The following is a 20,739-nucleotide window of genomic DNA, read 5'->3' as shown; positions in this document are numbered from 1 at the left end:
AGCAACGATCTATCTATCTATCTATCTATCTATCTATCTATCTATCTATCTATCTCCCTCAAATCCTTTGGCACCTAATGAGAAGAAGGACTCCCTGGAGAAGAGCCTCATGCTGGGAACAATGGAGGGCAAAAGAAGAAGAAGAAGGGGACGGCAGAGAAGGAGGTGGCTGGATGGAGTCACCAAAGCAATAGACGTGAACTTAAATGGACTCCAGAGGATGGTAGAGGACAGGAAGGCCTGGAGGAACGTTGTCCATGGGGTCACGATGGGTCGGACACAACTTCGCCACTAACAACCAAATGAATCTGGCTTCCCCATTTGCCTGCAGGAAAGTTGCAAAAAAACGACTGCATGACCCCAGGGGCGGGGACAACATCCAACATCCTAAATATGAACCAGCTGCCGAGATCCGGATTTTGATCATGTGACCAACAGCGATGCTATGCGAAAAAAGCCCTAAGTCACATTTTCAGTGCCTCTGTAAGTTTGAATGGCCACTAAACAAAATGGCTGTTAAGTCAAGGACCTCCAGTGTTTATTTTTCTGTGGGCGACTGTGACTTTTAATAACACGGTGGGAGAAGGGAGAAATTCTTCCCACCTGTCTTACCTACGCAGGTAGGTAGCCTTTCAAGCTAACTACTGTATTTTTCGGATTATAAGATGCACCGGGGTATAAGATACACCAATATTTTGAAGAGGTATGTTAAAAAAAATAGTTTTTGCACTCTGCAGGCCTCCCAAACCCTCTGTATGTCCATTTCCCCCCAAAAAATGGGATGCACAAGGACGAAGTTCCGGGAGGCCAAAAAATGCTGTATTCAGCATATAAGACGCACCCAGTTTTTCACTGTTTTTTTTTTTTTTTGGGGGGGGGGGGGGAGTCATCTTATACTCTGAAAAATACGGTGCCATCTTATCTCCAAGCCCAACTGCGGTTCCCCAAGAGAGACCATCACAGCTTCTTCTTTTTTGTTGAAAAACTTTTAATGCGCCAGTTCTTCTTCGACAGTCAATGGTTTTCAGGCCTTCAGGGCGTATTTGCGAGGCGGATAAAGCCTCTCTTTCCGCTGCTGCTTTTTAGTCTTCAGGCCTTCTTCGTGCTTGTTTAGCCTCCTCCGCATGGCCCGTGTCTTCTTCGGACGCAAGTCCAGCGGCTTGTATTTCTTGCCCTGTGGGCAGGAGGGAAAAGAAAAAGAAGAAGTCAACACTAGTATCCTGTCTACAAAATGCTGGAAATGCAAACAGTCCCCGGGGACATACTGCCACATGTGATGGAAGTGCAGCAAAGCAAGAACATATTGGGAGTCTCTTATAACCACAAACAGAACTTTCCAGACCGAAGGAACCAATTGTTTCCTGCAAAAGCCCCCTCCCCAGTCGTTCCTCTTTTGCCTCCTATGGGAGGGGCCAATCACTTCCAAGGTGTGGCTTTACTCCCAAGTTGACCCTGTTTTCTTAGTTGTCCCCCCCCCCCCAATTCTGCTGACCTTTATCTGAGTGCCAATTTAGAAGTTAGCCAATAAATCTTCTATCCTGCAATATTACGAAGCGTCCTGATCCTTTCCTCTGGGACCAGAAGAAATTGGCTTCCAGTTGTCAATTTTGAGCGCCTGCTCCTAGTTTTTTTTTTTTTTTTTTTCATTATTTGGGCCTCCCAGTAAACGGCTGCCTGGCCACTGTGGGAAAGGAAGGCTGACATACGCAGCTTTTTAAAAAAAAGGCTCGTTTGCAATGGGCTGGTGCACACTCATTGGTGTTGAATCATTCCAGGCGGCCAGAAAAGCTAAGAATGATGAATGGATCTGTTTCATATTTTATCTCGGTGTGCAAATCGTGTTAAGACTTTGTGCTTGGCTTTTGATTGTTTCAGACAGTGTCCTCTGAATGGCTTGTTATGCCTGATGTAAACACACATCAAAGGAACCTCCGGTCTGTGTTTAGACATTCCCACGGGCTCCAGGAAGGCCTAGCAGAAAGAATCCAGCATGGTGCCAGAGATCAAACCCATGTTCTGTCTTGGCATAAGTACAAGTGGTCTTCGGGCCCAAAATTTGTGATGCTAAGCGAGATGTTTGTTCGGTGAACTTCGCCCCGTTTGACAACTTTTCTTGCCGCCGCCGCTAAGCGAATCTGGCTTCCCCGTTGACTCTGCTCATCAGAAGGTTGCAAAATGGGATTGCATGACCCGCTGCAATCGTCAAAATTACGAGCCAGTTGCCAAGGGTCTGAATTTTGATCACGCAATCATGGGAATGCTGCAACTGTCGTGTGATAAGAACTGCTCGATGGGCAGGAGCTGGAGCAAACAACAGGAGCTCACCCCAACACACAGCACTCAGGTCTTGAACCTGAGCTGTCCAATTTCCAGCTGACAAGCTCAGTGTCTTTAACCACTGAGCCATCAAGCCCCTCCCCCACTTTTTGTGCCCCCCCCCCAGAACAGCCTCCTCTTTATATTACAGTCTGCAAAGTAAACTCCATTGGTCGTTCTTGGGGCCTGACATTTTCCACCCAAAGGAATTTCTAACAAAAAGAGGCAGGAATGAACGCTTGAGACTCACTTTGTAGAATTTTCTGAGGTTTTCTTTCTGGGTCTGGTTAATGACGGTCAGCACCCTGGCAATGGATTTGCGAACCACCCGGCTGGAGATTTAAAAAAGAATATAGGTGAGTAAATCACAGGAGAGAGAATGAAGGATCAGAGAAGCAACAAGCAATGCTGGATTTAATCTCTCACAATTTTGGGGGGTCTTTATTTTCCACCCCGATTAGAGAGTCCGAGAGAAGGGGAAAACTCACATCTTGGAGAGTTTGGAAGCTGCTCCGCCAGTCACCTTGGCAACGCGGAGCTGAGACAGTTCCACCTTGAGGTCATCTAGCTGTTTCAGCAGCTCTTCCTTCTTCTTCCCTCGCAGGTCACGGGCTTTGATCTTGGCCTAGGGACAGAAGTAACATCTAGTACCGCAGAGCAAAAGGCGGATAGCTTTCTAAACACTGCCTTTGCCAATAAACAAAAAAGCAACTTCCCACATTATAAACTTAAAGTGGAGATGGTATGGGGGAGACCCCTCGCATCCTGGCCATAAATTGTTTCAACTCCTACCCTCAAGACGACGCTATAGGGCACTGCACACCAGAACAACTAGGCACAAGGACAGTTTTTTCCCGAATGCCATCACTCTGCTAAACAAATAATTCCCTCAACACTGTCAAACTATTCACTAAGGCTGCATTGCTATTAATCGTTCTTCTATTCCTTCCTATCACCCATCTCCTGCCATTTATGACTGCATGACGGTAACGTGTTGCTTATATCCTTATGATTAGACACCATGCTGCCTAAAAGGTTCGGTCCTACCCATAAAGCTTTGGGATCTTCCTGGGACCCTCTTCTAGCCAAAGGCAACAAAGCCCATCTCAAGCAGGGGACTACAAAGCCCACCTAAGCAAAGGGCTCACGACCCGGAAGCTTTTCTTTCTCTTTCCACTCCCCATTGCAAAGTCCTCGCTTCTTCTCGGCCCCAGCGAGGCCTATTCACTCCCCCGCCCCATAGCTGCCCTCCCGCCGCCACTTCATTCCTCATATGGGGCGGCCTAGCTGAAGCAGCCTTCCCCACGCCAACCCCATTTGCACCCCGGCCTCAAAGCCCCTCCTCGGAACCGATGGAACCGGATTCGAACCGATACCCCGCCCGCCGGCGGTTTCTTACCATCACTGCAACGGCTACTACCGACGAGAAAGGAAAGGACGGAAGCCGGGAAGGAACAGGAAGCCCGCGGTGCGGATCAAACCATGAAAGCAAATCTGGAGGGGGGAGCGAGGAAGGAATGACGGTTTTGCCTTCTTCTCTCTCCCCCCCTTTGTTGGAGTGGTTTAGTCCTTGGGAAGAGTTAAGTTATCAATCCGGGTTTGCAAACGGATCATTAGGCGCTTTGATCAATTCGGGGATCGAATCACGGAGCAATTATCATGATCAGCCGACTAATTACATTTTAAATAAAAAGGGAGCAGGAGCCTCTCTTAATAACGCGTAGCTTTTCTTGATGATGATGATGATTTATTGCAAGCCATTCCGTTTATTGCCCAAGTAAAATTAAGTGTGCAAAGATCACAACTTTTTGTTCGTCTGCGCGCGTTGTTTGTGTGTACGTGTATTCAGTGGGTTTGTTGGGGTTGAACGATTTGCCTAAGCCTGCCTGCTTGTTACCTGTTATACTGCCTTGTACCAAACAGTTTTTGTGTAGTGTGTGTTTGCGTGTGAGAGTTGTCAGTTCAGAGTATTGAGTTTCCTTTTCATACAAATAACGTTTGCAGGTTAGGTTAGTGCAACTCTATATACGTACATGTATATATACATAGAATGTGAGTCTGCTGGCAGGTGTGCATTTGTATTTTATGGCTATAAATATATATGTGAGATGGATGGATGAATACTGTATAGATAGATGACAGAGATGATAATAGATGGTAGACATAGAGGTGGATGGCTGGATAGATAGATGATAGATAGATAGATAGATAGATAGATAGATAGATGATAGATAGATAGATAGATAGATATAGACAGACAGACAGACAGACAGACAGATAAATTGACTGATAGATTGCCTCCAGAAGTTGTGAATGCCCCAATACTGGAAGTCTTTAAGATGTTTGTCTGGAACGGTATAGGGTTTCCTGCCTAGGCAGGGGGTTGGACTAGAAGACCTCCATGGTCCCTTCCAACTCTGCTATTATATTGTATTGATAGATGATAATTGATGGTAGACATACTGTAGAGATAGATAGGTAGATTGAAAGATATATAGATAGATGGTAGACATAGATACAAGATCGATAGAGATGATAATAGATGGTAGACGTACTGTAGATAGATAAGATAGATAGATAGATAGATAGATAGATAGATGATAGATAGATAGATAGATTTATTTATTTATTTATTTATTTATTTATTTATTTATTTATTTATTTATTTATTTATTTATTTATTTATTTATTTATTTATTTATTTATTTATTTATTTATTTATTTATTTATTTATTTATTTATTTATTTATTATTAATCCAATTTATAGGCCACTCCACCAAGGGACTCGGGGCGGCGTACAATTCATTATAAAACAAATGACGAGGAGGAGGTACACAAAACACTGTACAATACAATTATAGATAGATGATAGATTGATACTGTATAGAGAGGGAGAGACAATAGATGGTAGAGAGTGTGTATGTGTTTGTGTGTGTGTATATATATAGATAAGATAGGTAAATAGGTAGGCATAGATACATATAGAGAGATACACACACAAACATGGGATTGCACATAATTGCCCTCAGCAGAATGCGTCTTTCCTGAGTGTGAGGTGTGCATTTGTGTTGTTATGCGGGGGAGGGGGGGATGCACAGGTATGTACGGGACCCCGCGTGTGCCTGGGTGCCCATATGCACGCGCGCGACGCGGGTGAGGCTTCTGATGTCAGCGAAAGAGCTTGACACGAGGGCCAACGTGTGTCCGCGCGCACGCACGCACTCACTCTCTCCCTCCCCCTCCCCACTCCTCCCTCCAGACAACCCCTTCCCACTTCGTGCAATCCGCAGGTATCAAGCGCCTCCCGCCGGCAACGCCGCGCCTGACCGGCAGGGGTCGCTCTCTCTCTCTCTGTCTCTTCCCTCCTCCCGCTTCCCGAGGGCCGCCCGGGACTTGCTGAGGACGAGAGCCAGGAGCCGCGCGAGTGGCAGCCGGCTGGGCCAATCGGTGTCCTCCGCCAAGGGCGCGCGGCCAATGGGGGATCCTCCTGGGCGAGGAGGCGGGGCGGGCGAGGCCGTGCCCAGGTTAGGCTGAGGGGGAGGCGCCGCTCCATCCTTCCCTTACCTGAGGCGAGCGCTGAGTCCCCGCAGCTCCGGCCGCCGCCTGGCTGGGCAGCGCCAATGCCGAGAGCGCCGGCCCCTCCGCCCGCGCTTGCCCTCAACCGGCCCGGCCTCTCGGTAAGGGCTGCCAGCCAAAGGTGGGGAGGGGTCGCGGGGGGGCGGAAAGAGGGGGGGCGACGACGAGGGGAGGGGGCATAGGGGAGGGGATTTGGGGAAGGGGAGGCGGAAAGGGGCTGGGGGATTTGGGTCGGGGGTCTGGGCACGGGGAGGGTCTAAGTTCCAGCTTAGAGCCATTGGGGAGGGGGCTGGAGGGGCCATTGAAAGGGTGGAGGGCGTCCAGGGTGGGGTGGGGGTCTCCAAGCTGAATGACGGATCCCCATGATGGGTGGGGGGGATTGGGAGAGTTTAAGGGTAGCATTAAGAGGGGAGGCTTCAGAGGTTGAGTCTGCCATTGGGGAGGGGGCTGGAGGGGCCATTTAGGGGGGGCATATCAGGGTGGGGGTCCAAGCTGAATGACGGATCCCCAAGATGGGTGGGGGGGATTGGGAGAGTTTAAGGGGAGCATTAAGAGGGGAGGCTTCAGAGGTTGAGTCTGCCATTGGGGAGGGGGCTGGAGGGGCCTTTTAGGGAGGTGGGGGGCATCCAGGGTGGTAGGGGTCTCCAAGCTGAATGACGGATCCTAATGATGGGTGGGGGGGATGGGGAGAGCTTCGGGGGAGCATTGAGTGGGGAAGCTTCTGCCATTGGGGTGGGGGGAGGCGAGAGGGAGAGGGGGTTGCAAGGGAGGGGAGATGTGAAACGGGAGGGTGCAGGGAGAGTAGCATTGGTTGATGCCCAATGAAAGATTGGGGGGGTCGGAGAAGGAGATTTGGACAGGGGGGGGTGTCAGATCAGCCAAAGGACAGCCAAAGGTCTTCTCCATCCTCGGCTTGGACCCCTTTGGATGTCAGCTGACCCCCCACCCCTCCATGCGGATGAGAAGGACCACCACCGAAGACCAACACCGTGGAGGAAGGCTTGTCTTGAGATTCTGAGGTCTATGCAGAGTAGAAATGTGGGTTGGGGGTGGGTGGAGTGAGTTGTCCATGAAAGGACAAGAGGGGGACATTGATCTTTGGATGAGAAAGCGGGGATGGGGGTGCCAAGATGAGAGGCAGAGAAGAAATGGGGGGGGTTCTCTTGAAAGAAGACACGGGGAGGGGGCTTCCATCTGGAAATGGGGAGGGGGGATACAGGAGGAGTGAGTTGGGGGGCAATCGGGAAGGTTTGAGCCCGCAGGTGAGATTGGGTAGGAGGTCAAGCCAGTTGTTGCGATGGGAAGAGAAGGGGGGGGGGTTGTGTTATTCAGAGCAACGGTGGTGGAGAATGGTGTGTTTGTGTGTCTGCAAAACGGGGGTGGTGGTGTCTGGGAAGGCCTAAAATTTGGGGTGGGGGGGATGCCTTGGAGATGTTCCACCAGGATCTATCAGACAATAGATGGCACCAGAAACGTTGGTGGTTTTTTTCAACCCCTTCCCTCTCCTAAATGGGCTTCCATTTGATTGACTGATTTTTTGCTTTTGTGTGCGAATGGGGGGGGGGAGCCCCCGCTCTCCCAGAGAAACCCCCGAGCATCCTGAAATTGGAGGTGGAGGGCTTAGCTTGAGTGGCTTTTGAGTCCCTCCTTGGGCTGCCTTTGAGCCTTTCGGTGATGTGTAGTGGAAGCATTTTATGAGGAAGGTTTCTGGATTTTGTGTGTGTGTGTAAGGGGAGGGGAATGTCCTTGCTTCTCCCTCTGCCCTGTTGCTGTCTTCTCTCTCCCCCCCCCCTCCATAATTACAATCTTTGCCGGCCCTCTTCTGTTTTAAATGACAATCAATTGAATAAGCTGTATGGTTCTTTCCCACTACACAAATGTTGTATCTCCCCATTAATCTTGCAGTACTTTGGTGGATGTGTTGTAATTCTCTCTCTCTCTCTCTCACACACACACACACACAAGTTGTGTGATGCTTGCTTGGGGGAAAGGGGGAGGAACAGATTTTTTCCCTTCCCCTGTCGCCTTTTAATTTCTCCCAAGGGTGGCAAAATTCATCGACAATCAAAGCAAAAACACACCTAACACCCCTCTTGCTTTTAACAAGAGGATCTCGCCAAGGTGTCGAAGTTGCTCTTAAGAAAATAGACTGGTTTAATGTTTTCATATTTCCCCCCTTCATATTCTTGTTACTACCAGCTTATTCCGAAAGGATATTTATAGCTTGGGTATTTCCTCTTTTTTTTCTTCTGTTCATTTCCTGCCCTAGAATAAAATTTGCGTCTCTTGACAGGTAGCCCTCGACTTACAGCAGTTTGTTTAGTGACGGTTTGGTGCCCGATTGTGATTGTAAGTCGAGGACTACCAATCCTCCCAATTGATCAGAGATGCTCCTAGATTATTAGACCCAAATGATACCAGGCACTTTTTCTTAATGTCTCCCTGTCTGGTTGGTCCTTCATGGAAGCAGCACTAATCAAGTTATGATTATTTAAGAGGTCCTTTTCACAGTTACGATAAAGGTGACCTTGATGGAACTCAGTTTCCATCTGGTTTGGAGTCTGGGACTGGTGAAGCTGTGTCTTCGTTTGCTACGTGGGAAGTCTTAACAGAGTTGGAAGGGACCTTGGAGGTCTTCTAGTCCAACCTCCTGCTTAGGCAGGAAACCCTACACCACTTCAGACAAATGGATACCCAACATCTTCTTAAAAAATGTCCAGTGTTGGAGCATTCACAACTTCTGGAGGCAAGTTGTTCCACTGATTAATTGTTCTAACTGTCAGGAAATTTATCCTTACTTATAAGTTGCTTCTCTCCTTGATTAGTTTCCACCCATTGCTTCTTGTCCTGCCCTCAGGTGCTTTGGAGAATAGCTTGACTCCCTCTTCTTTGTGGCAACCCCTGAGATATTGGAACACTGCTATCATGTCTCCCCTAGTCCTTCTTTTCATCAAACTAGACATACCCAGTTTCTGCAACCGTTCTTCATATGTTTTGGCCTCCAGTCCCCTAATCCTCTTTGTTGCTCTTCTCTGCACTCTTTCCAGAGTCTCTGCATCCTTTTTACATCGTGGTGACCAAAACTGAATGCAAATATTCCAAGTGTGACCTTACCCAAGGCCTTATAAAGTGGTATTAACACTTCACGTGATCTTGATTCTATCCCTCTGTTGATGCAGCCTAGAACTGTGTTGGCTTTTTTGACAGCTGAGGGGTTTGACTTAATAGGATGAATTAGATAGACCCACAATATCTACTTCTTGATATCCCACGCAATATCAATATCCTACTCTTGACAATTTCGTGGTGTGTGGACTTCAGGTAGACTTTTTAAAAACAACAACAACAACAGAGATTATTAATTTCTCTTTTTCAAAGTTCAGAACTTTGCTTGAGAACCTCAAAGGGAAATGAATTTGGGGATGGTACTCTGCGTATGCTCATGAATATATCTATGCTTAAAGGGGCGCGGTGGCTCAGGGGCTAATACGCTGAGCTTGTCGATCAGAAAGATCGGCGGTTAGAATCCCTAGCGCCGCGTAACGGAGTGAGCTCCCGTGACTCGTCCCAGCTTCTGCCAACCTAGCAGTTCGAAAGCATGTAAAAATGCAAGTAGAAAAATAGGAACCACCTTTGGTGGGAAGGGAACAGCGCTTCGTGCGCCTTTGGTGTTGAGTCATGCTGGCCACAGGACCACGGAGACGTCTTCGGACAGCGCTGGCTCTTCGGCTTTGAAACGGAGATGAAACTTTTCTCTTAGCTGCTCTGCAGGCTAACTGGGTGAGTGGAAATCATCCCCAACCATCAAGCTTGACTTAAAAGAGACTTTGCCCTTTTGGTTAAAGACTGAAACCCTAAATAATATTGTGTGTTTAAAGGATGGTGTGTGTACATGGTCGTCCACAAAGACTTGGAATGCACTCGTTGAGTTTTTATGGAGTTTTAGGGGTTTCCAATGAGCTTTATTTGCAATGGATGGCTTTGAAGGTTGGACCATAAGGAAAGCTGAGCGCCAAAGAATGGAGGCCTTTGAACTCTGGTGCTGGAGGAGACTCCTGCGAGTTCCTTGGACTGCAAGGCCATCCAACCGGTCAGTCCTAGAGGACATCACCCCTGACTGTTCTTCAGAAGATCCTGGAGAGGAGACTCAAAGACTTTGGCCACCTAATGAGAAGGAAGGACTCCCTGGAGAAGAACCTCATGCTGGGAACGATGGAGGGCAAAAGAAGAAGAAAGCGACGGCAGAGAATGAGGTGGCTGGATGGAGTCTCTGAAGCAGTCGGCGTGAGCTTAAATGGACCCCAGAGGATGGTAGAGAACAAGAAGGCCTGAAGGAACGTTGTCCATGGGGTCGCGATGCGTCGGACACGACTTCACAACTAACAACAACGGCAAAGAGCTTCCAATGCAATGCCAGAGCTCAATCGAGGATGTTATGCTGTCTTTGGTTTTTTGGGGGGTGGATCTCCAACGTATCATCGTAGTTCCTGCTTGTGGTGGAGAATGCAAACCCAGAGCTGTCTTGGGGGCATTTGAAAGGCATTTCTCTAACCCCCCTTCTCTCTTTCTCCTACTCCAGCCATAACCTTGCTCGATCGTCCTTCCTAGGAGGGAAGGGGCCCCCAACTGTTTTTTAAAACAGGTTCTTTTACTCCCAGAGGGCTGGTTTTTTTTTTATTATTATTATTTTCCATCCACAGAATGTTAGACGTAGATGCTCTCCAGGAACTTGGCTGTAGTTAGAAATGCATTTCCTGACTTCTTGAGGTAACGGGGCAGGACTTGGCTGGGTATCGGAGCAAAAGCTGGCAGGCTGCCACCCGATGGGCCTTTAGAGAGCGCTGGCTGCCTTCCCCTGCTTTGTATCACGGGAGGCTTCCACCTTTTCTTTCTCCTGCAGCTTCCTGCAACCCCCCCAGCCACCTCCACCTCCCTCGGTTGTTAGCGGGAGAAAGGTAAGTCTCAGGTTTCCGGTCCCCAGGTGTTCCTCTGTCTTACCTGGGGGGGTTGGCGCGGTGGCGCCTTCAGGATGTGACAACCTTGTCTCATAACTATCAGAGCCTGTTGCTGGGGGAAGTTTGTGTCCCCTCCCCCAAGTTCCCCCCCCCCACCTCTTCAAGGATGATCTTGACAGTTCTAGTAGGAGGGCGATCCTGGCTTAGTTAACCCACTTTGTGCTAGGTTGAACAGAGATGGGGAAAGAGCACTTAGCACTTAAGACTTATAGACCGCTTCACAGTGCTTTTACAGCCCTCTCTAAGCAGTTTACAGAGTCAGCCTCTTGCCCCCCAACAATCTGGGTCCTCATTTTACCCACCTCGGAAGGAAGGAAGGCTGAGGGAGGGAGGGAAGGGAGGGAAGAAGGGAGGGAGGAAGGAAGGCAGGAAAGAAGGAAGAAACGGCAATGGCAATAGCCCTTAGACTTATAGACCACTTCACAATGCTTTTCCAGCCCTCTCTAAGCGGTTTACAGAGTCAGCCTCTTGCCCCCCCAAACAATCTGGATCCTCATTTTACCCACTTCGGAAGGAAGATAGGCTGAGGGAGGGAGGGAGGAAAGAAGGGAGGGAGGGAGGAGGGAAAGAAGGAAGGAAGGAAGGGCAATGGCAATAGCACTTATAGATCGCTTCGCAGTACTTTTACAGCCCTCTCTAAGCGGTGTACCGAGTCAGCCTATTGCCCCCCCAAACAATCTGGGTCCTTATTTTACCCACCTCGGAAGGATGGGAGACTGAGTCAACCTTGAGCCGGTCAGGATCGAACTCCTGGCAGTCGGCAGAGTCAGCCTGAAATCCTGCATTTTAATCACTGTGCCACCAAGGAAAGAAGGATGGAAGGAAGGAAGGAAGGAAGGAAGGAAGGAAGGAAGGAAGGAAGGAAGGAAGGAAGGAAGGAAAAGGAAGGAAGGAAGCAATAGCAGTTAGATTTATATACCGCTTCACAGTAAGCGGCCGAACTAAGCGGTTCATAGAGTCAGCCTCTTGCCCCCCAACAATCTGGGTCCTCATTTTACTGACTTCGGAAGGATTTGAGGCCGAGTCAAACTTGGACTGTTGAAATGGGCTGTTTTAATGGATTTATTCTAGTTTTGCTCCCACTTCTGGACGCTTTGGGATGAAAGTTTGATTTTAGGCTTGGATGTTTTGAATGAGAATAGAATAAGGAATAGAATAGAATATTCCGCTACACCATAGAGAGTATTCTAACTTACAGCACCTGTGTCTGGTTTGCCAATTGCACATTGGCAGATAGGATGCACTCCAGAGGGTCAACGCCATTGCCCAGAGGATCATAGGTTGCCCCCTCCCCTCCTTGGAAGAGCTTTATAGCTCCCGCTGCCTTAAGAAAGTTCAAAACATCCTTAAAGATCCATCTCATCCTGGGCACCCCTTTTTTTTTGAACTATTACCATCTGGCAGACGGTACAGGACAATTCAAACAAGGACCAATGGGCTGAAAAACAGCTTCTATCCCAGGGCGGTAATCATATTGAATTCTACAGTATAGTGCAATATGAATGCGATATTGGCTTTTCAATTCAATTATATAGCATGTGAAGGATGTGTGTTTGTGTTTTTATTTTCATGGTTATAATGTACATTGAAGATGGCATTTGATTTCATTGTACGAGGTGCAATGACAAACTAAACTAAACTGGGCCATTATGGGAAACGTAAAAAAAGGTGATTGAGTCAGTTTGGTGGAATTTGCCACTATGACATGACTGTTTGTGGCAAAAGATTTTTCTATCACATCTTCCTTCTCCACTGCATATCCCAAACGGACGATTAATAGAGTTGTGATATGAGCATTTCTCACCAGCCTTTATCATCTGCTCATCCTTTGTGTCCCTTGCAGCTCACACCAGTGTGTTTCCGTCAGAAGCCGGGCACGCAAGATGGGTCCCTAAGAGTTGTCGGTCACCGATCGATCGGGGAAGCGGCTTTCATGAGTTAAAGGTAGGTCTGGAAACCCTGCTCTTTCGCTCTGGCGGAGGCCCTCTTCCCCCTGCCTTCCTGGATCCTCGCCCCTTTTGTTGCGCTGTGGGCGCCTAGCTAATTTTAAAAACGCTTCCTCTCGTACACATACAATTTTCCACGTGGGTGACGAGAGGAAAATAATTATTAGCCTGTTGGATCTTGGTTAATTAGAACAACAAAGCCTTCGTCATCTTCGCACCCACGGTGGCGGCAAACCTCTGAACTTCCCCAGGAGGGAGGCAGGAGAAGGGGTCCCAATGGGTGGGGCAGAACAAGCTGACAGCTCTTGCCCTGCCAGTGATCTCCGCCTGGCACCGGAGAGTGTCTTGGGCAGCAGGTGGCATAGACTGTGTTGTTGGCAGTGCAGTTCATGGAGAGGCCCAAATGAAGATGTTTCTCCTCTTTTAGGTTCTGGATTGGAAGGGTGGGCTTAAGACTCATATAACCAACAGTGCTAAGCCCTTCAATCAATCAGTTAGTCACAACACAGACTAAAAATAACAAGGGTTTTATTTTGCTTTTCTTCCAACGCACACCGGCCTTGGCTCTCTATTTCTCTCCCCTTGTGCCCGCGGGGGCTTTTGTGTCTCAATCCCACACCCAACCCTTCTGGGATTGTCGCCTGGCATATTTTCCTTTCTCTTTTCGGCGGCGTGGGGTCCTCTTGGGAAGTCCCTTCTGGGGTGGGATTTGCTGAAGCTCCTCTGGGCCCTGCCACAAAGCTCCCGGGCATGTTGACAATTTGCTTTCAGTTCATCTGGGAGAGTATTCTTGGTGTGGCAGGCTTCAGTCTCCCTGTTTGCCTCCTTGCAAGACAATACAGCTGTGTTTCATCATCTGATCAGCTGCTAAGATGGGTGGACTTCGACTCCCAGAATTCCCCAGCCAGCAGGCCCCGAATGAAACATCTGCAAGAAAATCACCAAGCTCAGAGAGCACCAAGGACCCCCCAGTCCTCCTCCTCCTCCTCCTCCTCCTCCTCCTCCTCCTCCTCCTCCTCCCCCTCCTCCCCCCACCCCTCCTCCTCCTCCTCCTCCTCCCCCCCCCCCCCTGGTTTAGATACAGACGTGGTCTCCAAAATATTTCAGCACCACCCTAAAACCGAAGAAACATGTTGAAATGAATTGAATGGCTTTGGAACTTTCCGGATCGAGGGCAGACTATCTGCACAGCTTCTCATTGCCCATCCGTGGTTTGTGTCAGATCAGGTGGTGGTAGTCGTGACTCTCTTTAAGTTCTCAGGTGAGACGCTTGGCCAGTGCTGCCCTTCACCGGAGTTGTGAAGGATGGAACCTGAGATCCTTAATGCATGCAAACATCTGCTCCTCGCAGGTCTGGAAACTCTTCCCGTCCCTCTTGGGACAGTTTCTGAGCTTCCAGGGCTAACTAACCATCCATTAACTCTCTTCAGAATTGTTGTTCTCCCTTGCAAACGTTCCAACAGATTATTAACAGGTAAGCCAAGAAACGAAGCAATTAAAACTGCTGGAGAAGACAGTGGAAAAGACAAAAAAAAAAGAGAGAGAGAGAGAGAATGTCTGTCTGTGTGTATATATGCACCCACACATACATACTTTTAACTGGACTTTTTTTTTCTAATTTTAGCTGAGGAGCTTCACTGAATCAAAAACCAATGCTTTTCTTGAGTCATAAGAAAGCCTTATCACTGTCCAAATCTTGGCTGGAACTTGGGAAAATAATTTGCCTGCTAATTAAACCTGGGGGTGGGGGGAAAAAATCCAGCGAAAGAAGGCTGTTTGTTCCTATAATATAGGCAGACTACCGTTGCTCGTTGAGATTCCCCTTGGGTTAGTTTTTGTGGCCACCGAAACACGTGGGCCTTGAGGTTCTTTTAATCTGTCAATCAATCCGCCCACAGAATTTGTTCCTTGGATTAGGAGGGTATTAATCCCTTCCTAATGGATTGATTTATTCTTCCTTGGCTACGTGGAGAATGGAATGGAAGAATAGAATAGAACAGAATAGAATAGGGAATAGGAATATACGTAGAATGGAGGGGAAGGGAAGAAAATAGAAAAGTGGAGTAGAGTAGAGTAGAATAGAATGGAATAGAAATTATGAATAGAATAGAATAGGGAATAGAGTAAAAATAGAATAGAGCAGAAATAGAATAGAATAGAAATTAGGAACAGAATAGAATAGAATAGGGAATAGAGTAAAAATAAAGTAGAGTAGAAATAGAAATAGAATAGAATAGAATGGAATAGAAATTAGGAATAGAATAGAATAGAATAGGGAATAGAGTAAAAATGGAATAAAGTAGAAATAGAATAGAATAGAATTCGGCACACGAGGAGAAAAAAGGTTAGCCATCCCTGGTCTAGGCTCTCCTGCTTGAGCAGGGGGCTGGACTAGAAGACCTCCAAGGTCCATTTACTCTCACTCCTTCCCTTCCCTCCTTCCTCTTCTCTCCTTCCCCCCCTCCCTTCCATTTACTCTCACCCGTTCCTTTCTTTTTCCTTCCTTCCTTCTCTCCTCTCTTTTCCCCCCCTCCTTCCCATTTACTCTCACTCTTTCCCTTAGTTTTCCTTCCTTCTTTCTTCCTGTCCTCCTCTTTCCCTCCCTCCCTTCCATTTATTCTCACTCCTTCCCTTCCTTTTCCTTCCTTCCTTCCTTCCTTCTTTCCTCCTCTCCTTTCCCTCCCTCCCTTCCAATTTACTCTCATTCCTTCCCTTTCTTTTTCTTCGTCCTCTCCTTTCCCTCCCTTCCATTTACTCTTACTCCCTTCCTTCCTTCCTTCCTTCCTTCCTTCCTTCCTTCCTTCCTTCCTTCCTTCCTTCCTTCCTTCCTTCCTTCCTGACAAAGGGATGTCCAATCTCTTCCTTAAAAAACCTCCAGTTTTTAAAGTTTGGCGATGCAAAGTCAGGAGGAAATGCCCCTTTTTAAATTAATTCCTTGCCTTAAAAAAAAAAATCAGCCCCGTAATCCCTCGTGTGCAAACGAGCTTCCAACTGTAGATCAAACCGTTTGCTGCTAATGGGTCTTAAATGCAGTCCCCGATGCAGCTCTGCGTCTTTCTTTAACCATCGCTCTGCAAAATCGTTCCTCTGTGCTATTTTTAAAAATCCTTTCTACCTTTTTCTTTTTTTTCCCATCGTTCTCCCACTTCCCTGGGTATTTTTAGCCTGTCTGCTTCTCTCTATCGTCGCCTTCCCACTCCTCAAATTTGCTTTTATCCATCTGAAGCCAGACTGGCATTTTCTCAGCTTGCTCATTTTTCCGTCCTGTCTCTCCTGCTTTACTCTCTCTCTCTCTCTCTCTCCATCTGTTTCCTCTTCCATACATCGTTCATACCACCTTGTTTACTTGCTCACTCGATCCTGTAGGGTTTGTCACCTTTCGGGGCATAAGGATCCAGGAGGCTGAATGAGAAGGGGGAAATTGTAAACAATGATTAAGAAAAGAGGTCTAAATTTTTTGTTGAAATTAGAGCATTATGTTAAAATTGTAGTGATAGTGGATAAAGTTAGATAAATAATTGATAATGATAACAATGTATACCTATGTATTGTTTTGATAAGAGGAAATTTGGTATAAATTTTGAATGGTGAAAAAAGGGGGAAAGGTTTGTTAAGCCTCGCTTTAAATTTGGGGCTTAATTGAGGTCACTAAGTCGACCTGTAGATTGTAAATCTTTTATTTCACACACACCCCTTCTCCCTCCCAGCAGGACGGAGTTTATCTCGAACGGAAACCATGTCAACGTGTGGGATAGACGATGACATTCCTCAGGGGGAGAGGAAAACAGTCACGGATTTCTGTTACCTGCTGGATAAATCGAAACAGCTTTTCAATGGCTTAAGGTCAGTCGGTTCAGGTGTTTTTTTGGTCACGTTGCACACCTGTAGAGCGAGCTGCGCTACCGAAACATTATTATTATTATTATTATTATTATTATTATTATTATTATTATTATTATTATTATTAATTTTCCTTCTACAACACCTTACAGTCATCATATCAACATTATTATGTTATCATACCTGTACATGTAAATATTATTTCGCTTCTATCTTTATAAACCTTTATACACATCTATCTATCTATCTATCTATCTATCTATCTATCTATCTATATATATATATATATAATAAAATTGCTATCTTACAGAGATTTGCCCCAATATGGGCAGAAGCAGTGGCAATCTTACTTCGGCAGGACCTTTGACGTTTACACCAAACTCTGGAAGTTCCAGCAGCAGCATCGGTAAGGAAGAACGGTTTCCAGCCCTTGGCTTTCTCTCCAAGCAGCTAGAAATCCTCTTCACCATCCTCTTTGAACGAACCCCATAACCCCTTGCATTGGGGTGCACTCTGGGCAACTGAACGGAGCTAGCAGAGTGTCTGAATGGCCAGACGCCTTCCTGTCGCCAGTATGGAGTTTTGTTCGGCAGATATATCCTCATTGTGCCCAGAGAGAGAGAGAGAAAGATCCGCCTCTACCTAGGATTGAACTCACAGCCTCCTGATGGTGAGGCGAGAGCTCCACCTCTAGGTTACCATACACCAAAAATCCTCTCCAGGGCTCTACTCAATCACGGGATTTTTCAGTGGGCAGAAAAGGGCAGGAAACTGAGACATAATAATTGTGTGCCTCCAAGGGAGAAGGGATCTTCTCCCAATTGGGCTAAGTTGGGCTAAGCTGCCTTTCCTAGCTCATCGAGGCAGAAAACGAGAGTCTCAGAACAGTAAAACACAACAAAGGAAGATATTTGTAGCTCAGGGTTGGAAGTGTGGGTTGCTGACCTTGGTGGTTTTCTTTCAGACATTCCTTACTAGGGAACATCATCAGTGTTAGAAGGGAGTGGGGTGTGAGAGGAGGAGGAGGAGGAAGAAGAAAAAGATGGGAAAGGAGAAGGAGGAGAACTGTGATGACCTTGGTGCTCTCTGAGCTTGGTGGTTTCCTTGCAGACGTTTCATGACCCTACTAGGGAACATCATCAGTGCTAGAAGGGAGAGGTGGATTTTGGGATCCTTGGTGCTCTCTCCAGGCGGCTTTCTTGCAGATTTTTCATTATCCAAACTAGGTAACACTCTCAGTGATACTTTACTGGGGACTGGAGGCTAAAATATATAAAAACGGTTGCTGCAATGGGTTATACCTAGTTGAATGAAAAGAAGGACCAGGGGAGACACGATAGCAGTGTTCCAATATTTGAGGGGCTGCCCCAAAGAAGAGGGAGTCAAGCTACTCCCCAAAGCACCTGAGGGCAGGACAAGAAGCATTGGATGGAAAATAATCCAGGAGAGGAGCAGCGTAGCACTAAAGAGAAATTTCCTGACAGTTAGAAAAATTAATCAGTGGAACAACTTGCCTCCAGAAGTTGTGAATGCCCCAACACTGGAAGTCTTTAAGACGAGATTGGATAACCCTTTGTCCGAAGTGGTGTAGGGTTTCCTGCCTGAGCAGGGGGTTGGACTAGAAGACCTCCAAGGTCCCTTCCAATTTTGTCACTGTTGTTCTGTTGCTTTCGGAAGTAAAATCTGAAAAGACCAAAGTACAGCGGTTGATAAGATAAGTCTGACTTGCGGTTTCCTTTTTTTTTGTCACCAATGAAGGCAAGTTCTGGACAATCGGTACGGCCTGAAGCGCTGGCAGATTGGAGAGATCGCCTCCAAGATTGGGCAGCTTTATTACCACTACTAGTAAGTAACTACATGTGTGGAAGGGAAGGGAAGCAAAGCTAACAAAAGCAGGAATTCCCATTTTACAAAAGCGTAAGAGTGAGGTTCCACATTTAGGCAAGAAGAACGAAATGCACAGGTACAGGATAGGTGGTACCTGGCTCAATAGAAGCAACTGTGAGAGGGATCTTGGAATCCTAGAGGACAACCATTTAAATAGGAGCCAGCCGTGGGCAGCAGCTGCCAAAAAAGCCAACACAGTCCTAGGCTGCATCAACAGAGGGATAGAATCAAGATCACATGAAGTGTTACTACCACTTTATAAGGCCTTGGTAAGGCCACACTTGGAATAAGGCATCCAGTTTTGGTTGCCATGATGTAAAAAAGATGCTGAGACTCTAGAAAGAATGCAGGGAAGAGCAACAAAGATGATTAGGGGACTGGGGGCTAAAACACACGAAGAACGGTTGCTGGAACTGGGTATGTCTAGTTTAATAGAAAAGAAGTCTCTGAGAATGTTGTGCAACTTCCTCAAACAGTGAGATGCGAAGATGTCATCCAGGGCTGGTTGCTGGAGCCCAGTGATATTCTGGGCTGTTTTAATGATTCTCCGGAGAGCTTTTTTGTCTGCTGCAGAGCTGCTCCCGTACCATGCAAGAATGCCGTATGTCAGGACACTCTCAATGGTGCTGAGATAGTAGGACAGAAGTAGATGCTGAGATAGATTTATCTTCCTGAGCTTTCTCAGGAAGTGCAGCCTCTTCTGTGCCTTCAAAATCGTTTGAAGTGGAAGCAGGGAGCTCTATCTCGCACCTCTTTTCTCCACAGCCTTCGCACCTCTGAAACCAGCTATCTGAACGAAGCCTTCTCCTTCTATTCTGCGATACGGCAGAGATCTTACTACTCCCAAGTCAACAAGGAAGACAGGTCAGGCTTGTGAGTTTACTTAAATTACTCAAAAAAACCCACCCAATACTGTTGCATTGTGGTCGTGTGGTTTCCGTCGGTGGGGGACAGGGTGGTGTGACACGTTCTTCTGGGTATGGACTTCTAAAGATCCACCCAACAGTTGAGTTTGGATCTCGGGGGCTTCTCCCCACGGGGGGTTTGCTTTGCCTCCTCTCTGGAGACCATCATCAGGTAGAACTTTTGAGAAGAAAGTCAACCTAAATATGGTGCCACTTAATGTTCCTCTATTCAGCAAGAGCTGAATTCGTCAAGGGATTGATGTGGCGTGGTGACAATCAAGATATGAGAAAGGGGCTAAAAGGTATCGCTTTTATAAAAAACCATCAGAACTGGATCAGATATTAACAGGGACAGATGAAAAACTAATTTAAAAAAATTATAACTACCTTGTTGTTGTTAGTTGTGAAGTCGTGTCCGACCCATCGCAACCCCATGGACAACGAATATCATTATAATTACTATTTCTCAAAAAGAACAATACACTGTTCGTATAGACATTGAATGTTTAATATTAATATTAATAATAGTAATAGTAATAGTCATAAACAATCTGCTCAAGAAGCAAGATATTTTCTTTTCGCTGAGTGGTTCTTTCCCCATCTGCTTTGCACTTTTCACCAGGCCTGAGCTGGTTGTTAAGAAACTACGTTATTACGCCCGGTTTATCGTGGTTTGCCTCTTACTCAACAAAATGATTGTGGTCAAGGATCTTGTCAAGGTGAGTCTCCTCTTGGTGTGACATTGAGGGTTGTAGCCAGGGGTGGGATTCCAATATTTTTACTACCGGTTCTGTAGATGTCGCTTGGTGGATGCAGCAGGGGAAGGATACTGCAAAATCTTCATTTCCTCCCGATCAACTGGGACTCGGGAGGCAGAGAAGAGACGGGGGCGGGGCCAGTCAGAGGTGGTATTTGCCGATTCTCCAAACTACTCCAAATTTCCACTACCGGTTCTCCAGAGCTGGTCAGAACCTGCTGAATACCATCTCTGTTTCGGATCGGTTCGGGAGAACCATATGCTAATTTTACATCTGGTTCGCCCAATCGGTAGTTGGAAGGACTGGCTGGCACCGCCCAACCTGCCTTGTCCCTCCCAGGAGTTTCCACGCGGCCCGTTCAGCATGCCAGGTAAGGCTCTGGGAGAGCAAAAAATGGGCCTCTTGGAAGTCCGGAAACGGGGCTATTTCCGGAGCCCGCCATTTCCGCCCTCCCGGAAGCTCAAGGAAAGCCTCCGGAGCCTGGTTGTAGCTGGT

The 20,739-nt window shown here is 47.1% G+C and overlaps 2 protein-coding genes and 1 long non-coding RNA gene across 9 annotated transcripts in view; 1 reads left to right on the top strand and 2 right to left on the bottom strand.

Moving 5' to 3' along the window:
* LOC309399485 overlaps window positions 1-20,739 on the bottom strand; it is a 338,217-nt gene that overhangs the window by 191 nt on the left and 317,287 nt on the right. The window contains exon 2 of the long non-coding RNA XR_014176530.1: window positions 10,058-10,090. This is a non-coding gene — a long non-coding RNA (uncharacterized lncRNA). The remainder of the gene's footprint in view (window positions 1-10,057; window positions 10,091-20,739) is intronic.
* On the bottom strand, window positions 965-3,895 carry RPL35 (ribosomal protein L35). Its single transcript, XM_081967749.1, has 4 exons — window positions 3,716-3,895; window positions 2,805-2,941; window positions 2,567-2,648; window positions 965-1,174 (listed from the first exon to the last, which is right to left on the bottom strand). Exons 1-4 carry the CDS (start codon window positions 3,716-3,718, stop codon window positions 1,025-1,027), a joined length of 372 nt encoding a protein of 123 aa, XP_081823875.1. The 5' UTR covers window positions 3,719-3,895; the 3' UTR covers window positions 965-1,024.
* The window catches only part of SCAI (suppressor of cancer cell invasion), a 36,199-nt gene continuing 19,504 nt past the window's right edge, over window positions 4,045-20,739 (top strand). For 2 of the 7 annotated variants that reach the window (XR_014176517.1, XM_081967265.1), the window contains exons 1-7: window positions 5,840-5,994; window positions 12,752-12,852; window positions 16,562-16,697; window positions 17,005-17,100; window positions 18,453-18,539; window positions 19,347-19,454; window positions 20,109-20,205. Coding sequence is in view for 6 of the 7 variants with exons in the window: in XM_081967265.1 (XP_081823391.1) it covers window positions 16,591-16,697; window positions 17,005-17,100; window positions 18,453-18,539; window positions 19,347-19,454; window positions 20,109-20,205 (495 nt within the window). In the remaining variant the exon portion in view is untranslated. Of the gene's footprint in view, window positions 4,152-5,839; window positions 6,015-12,751; window positions 12,853-16,561; window positions 16,698-17,004; window positions 17,101-18,452; window positions 18,540-19,346; window positions 19,455-20,108; window positions 20,206-20,739 lie in introns of those variants that run through there. The other 5 variants (XM_081967266.1, XM_081967268.1, XM_081967267.1 and 2 more) reach the window with 5 other exon arrangements.

This window comes from Natrix helvetica, assembly GCF_964273705.1.
Source record: "Natrix helvetica genome assembly, chromosome: 15".
NCBI lineage: Eukaryota > Metazoa > Chordata > Lepidosauria > Squamata > Natricidae > Natrix > Natrix helvetica.
Note: the sequence above shows the minus strand (reverse complement) of the source record. Positions and strands in the feature narration are given on the sequence as shown.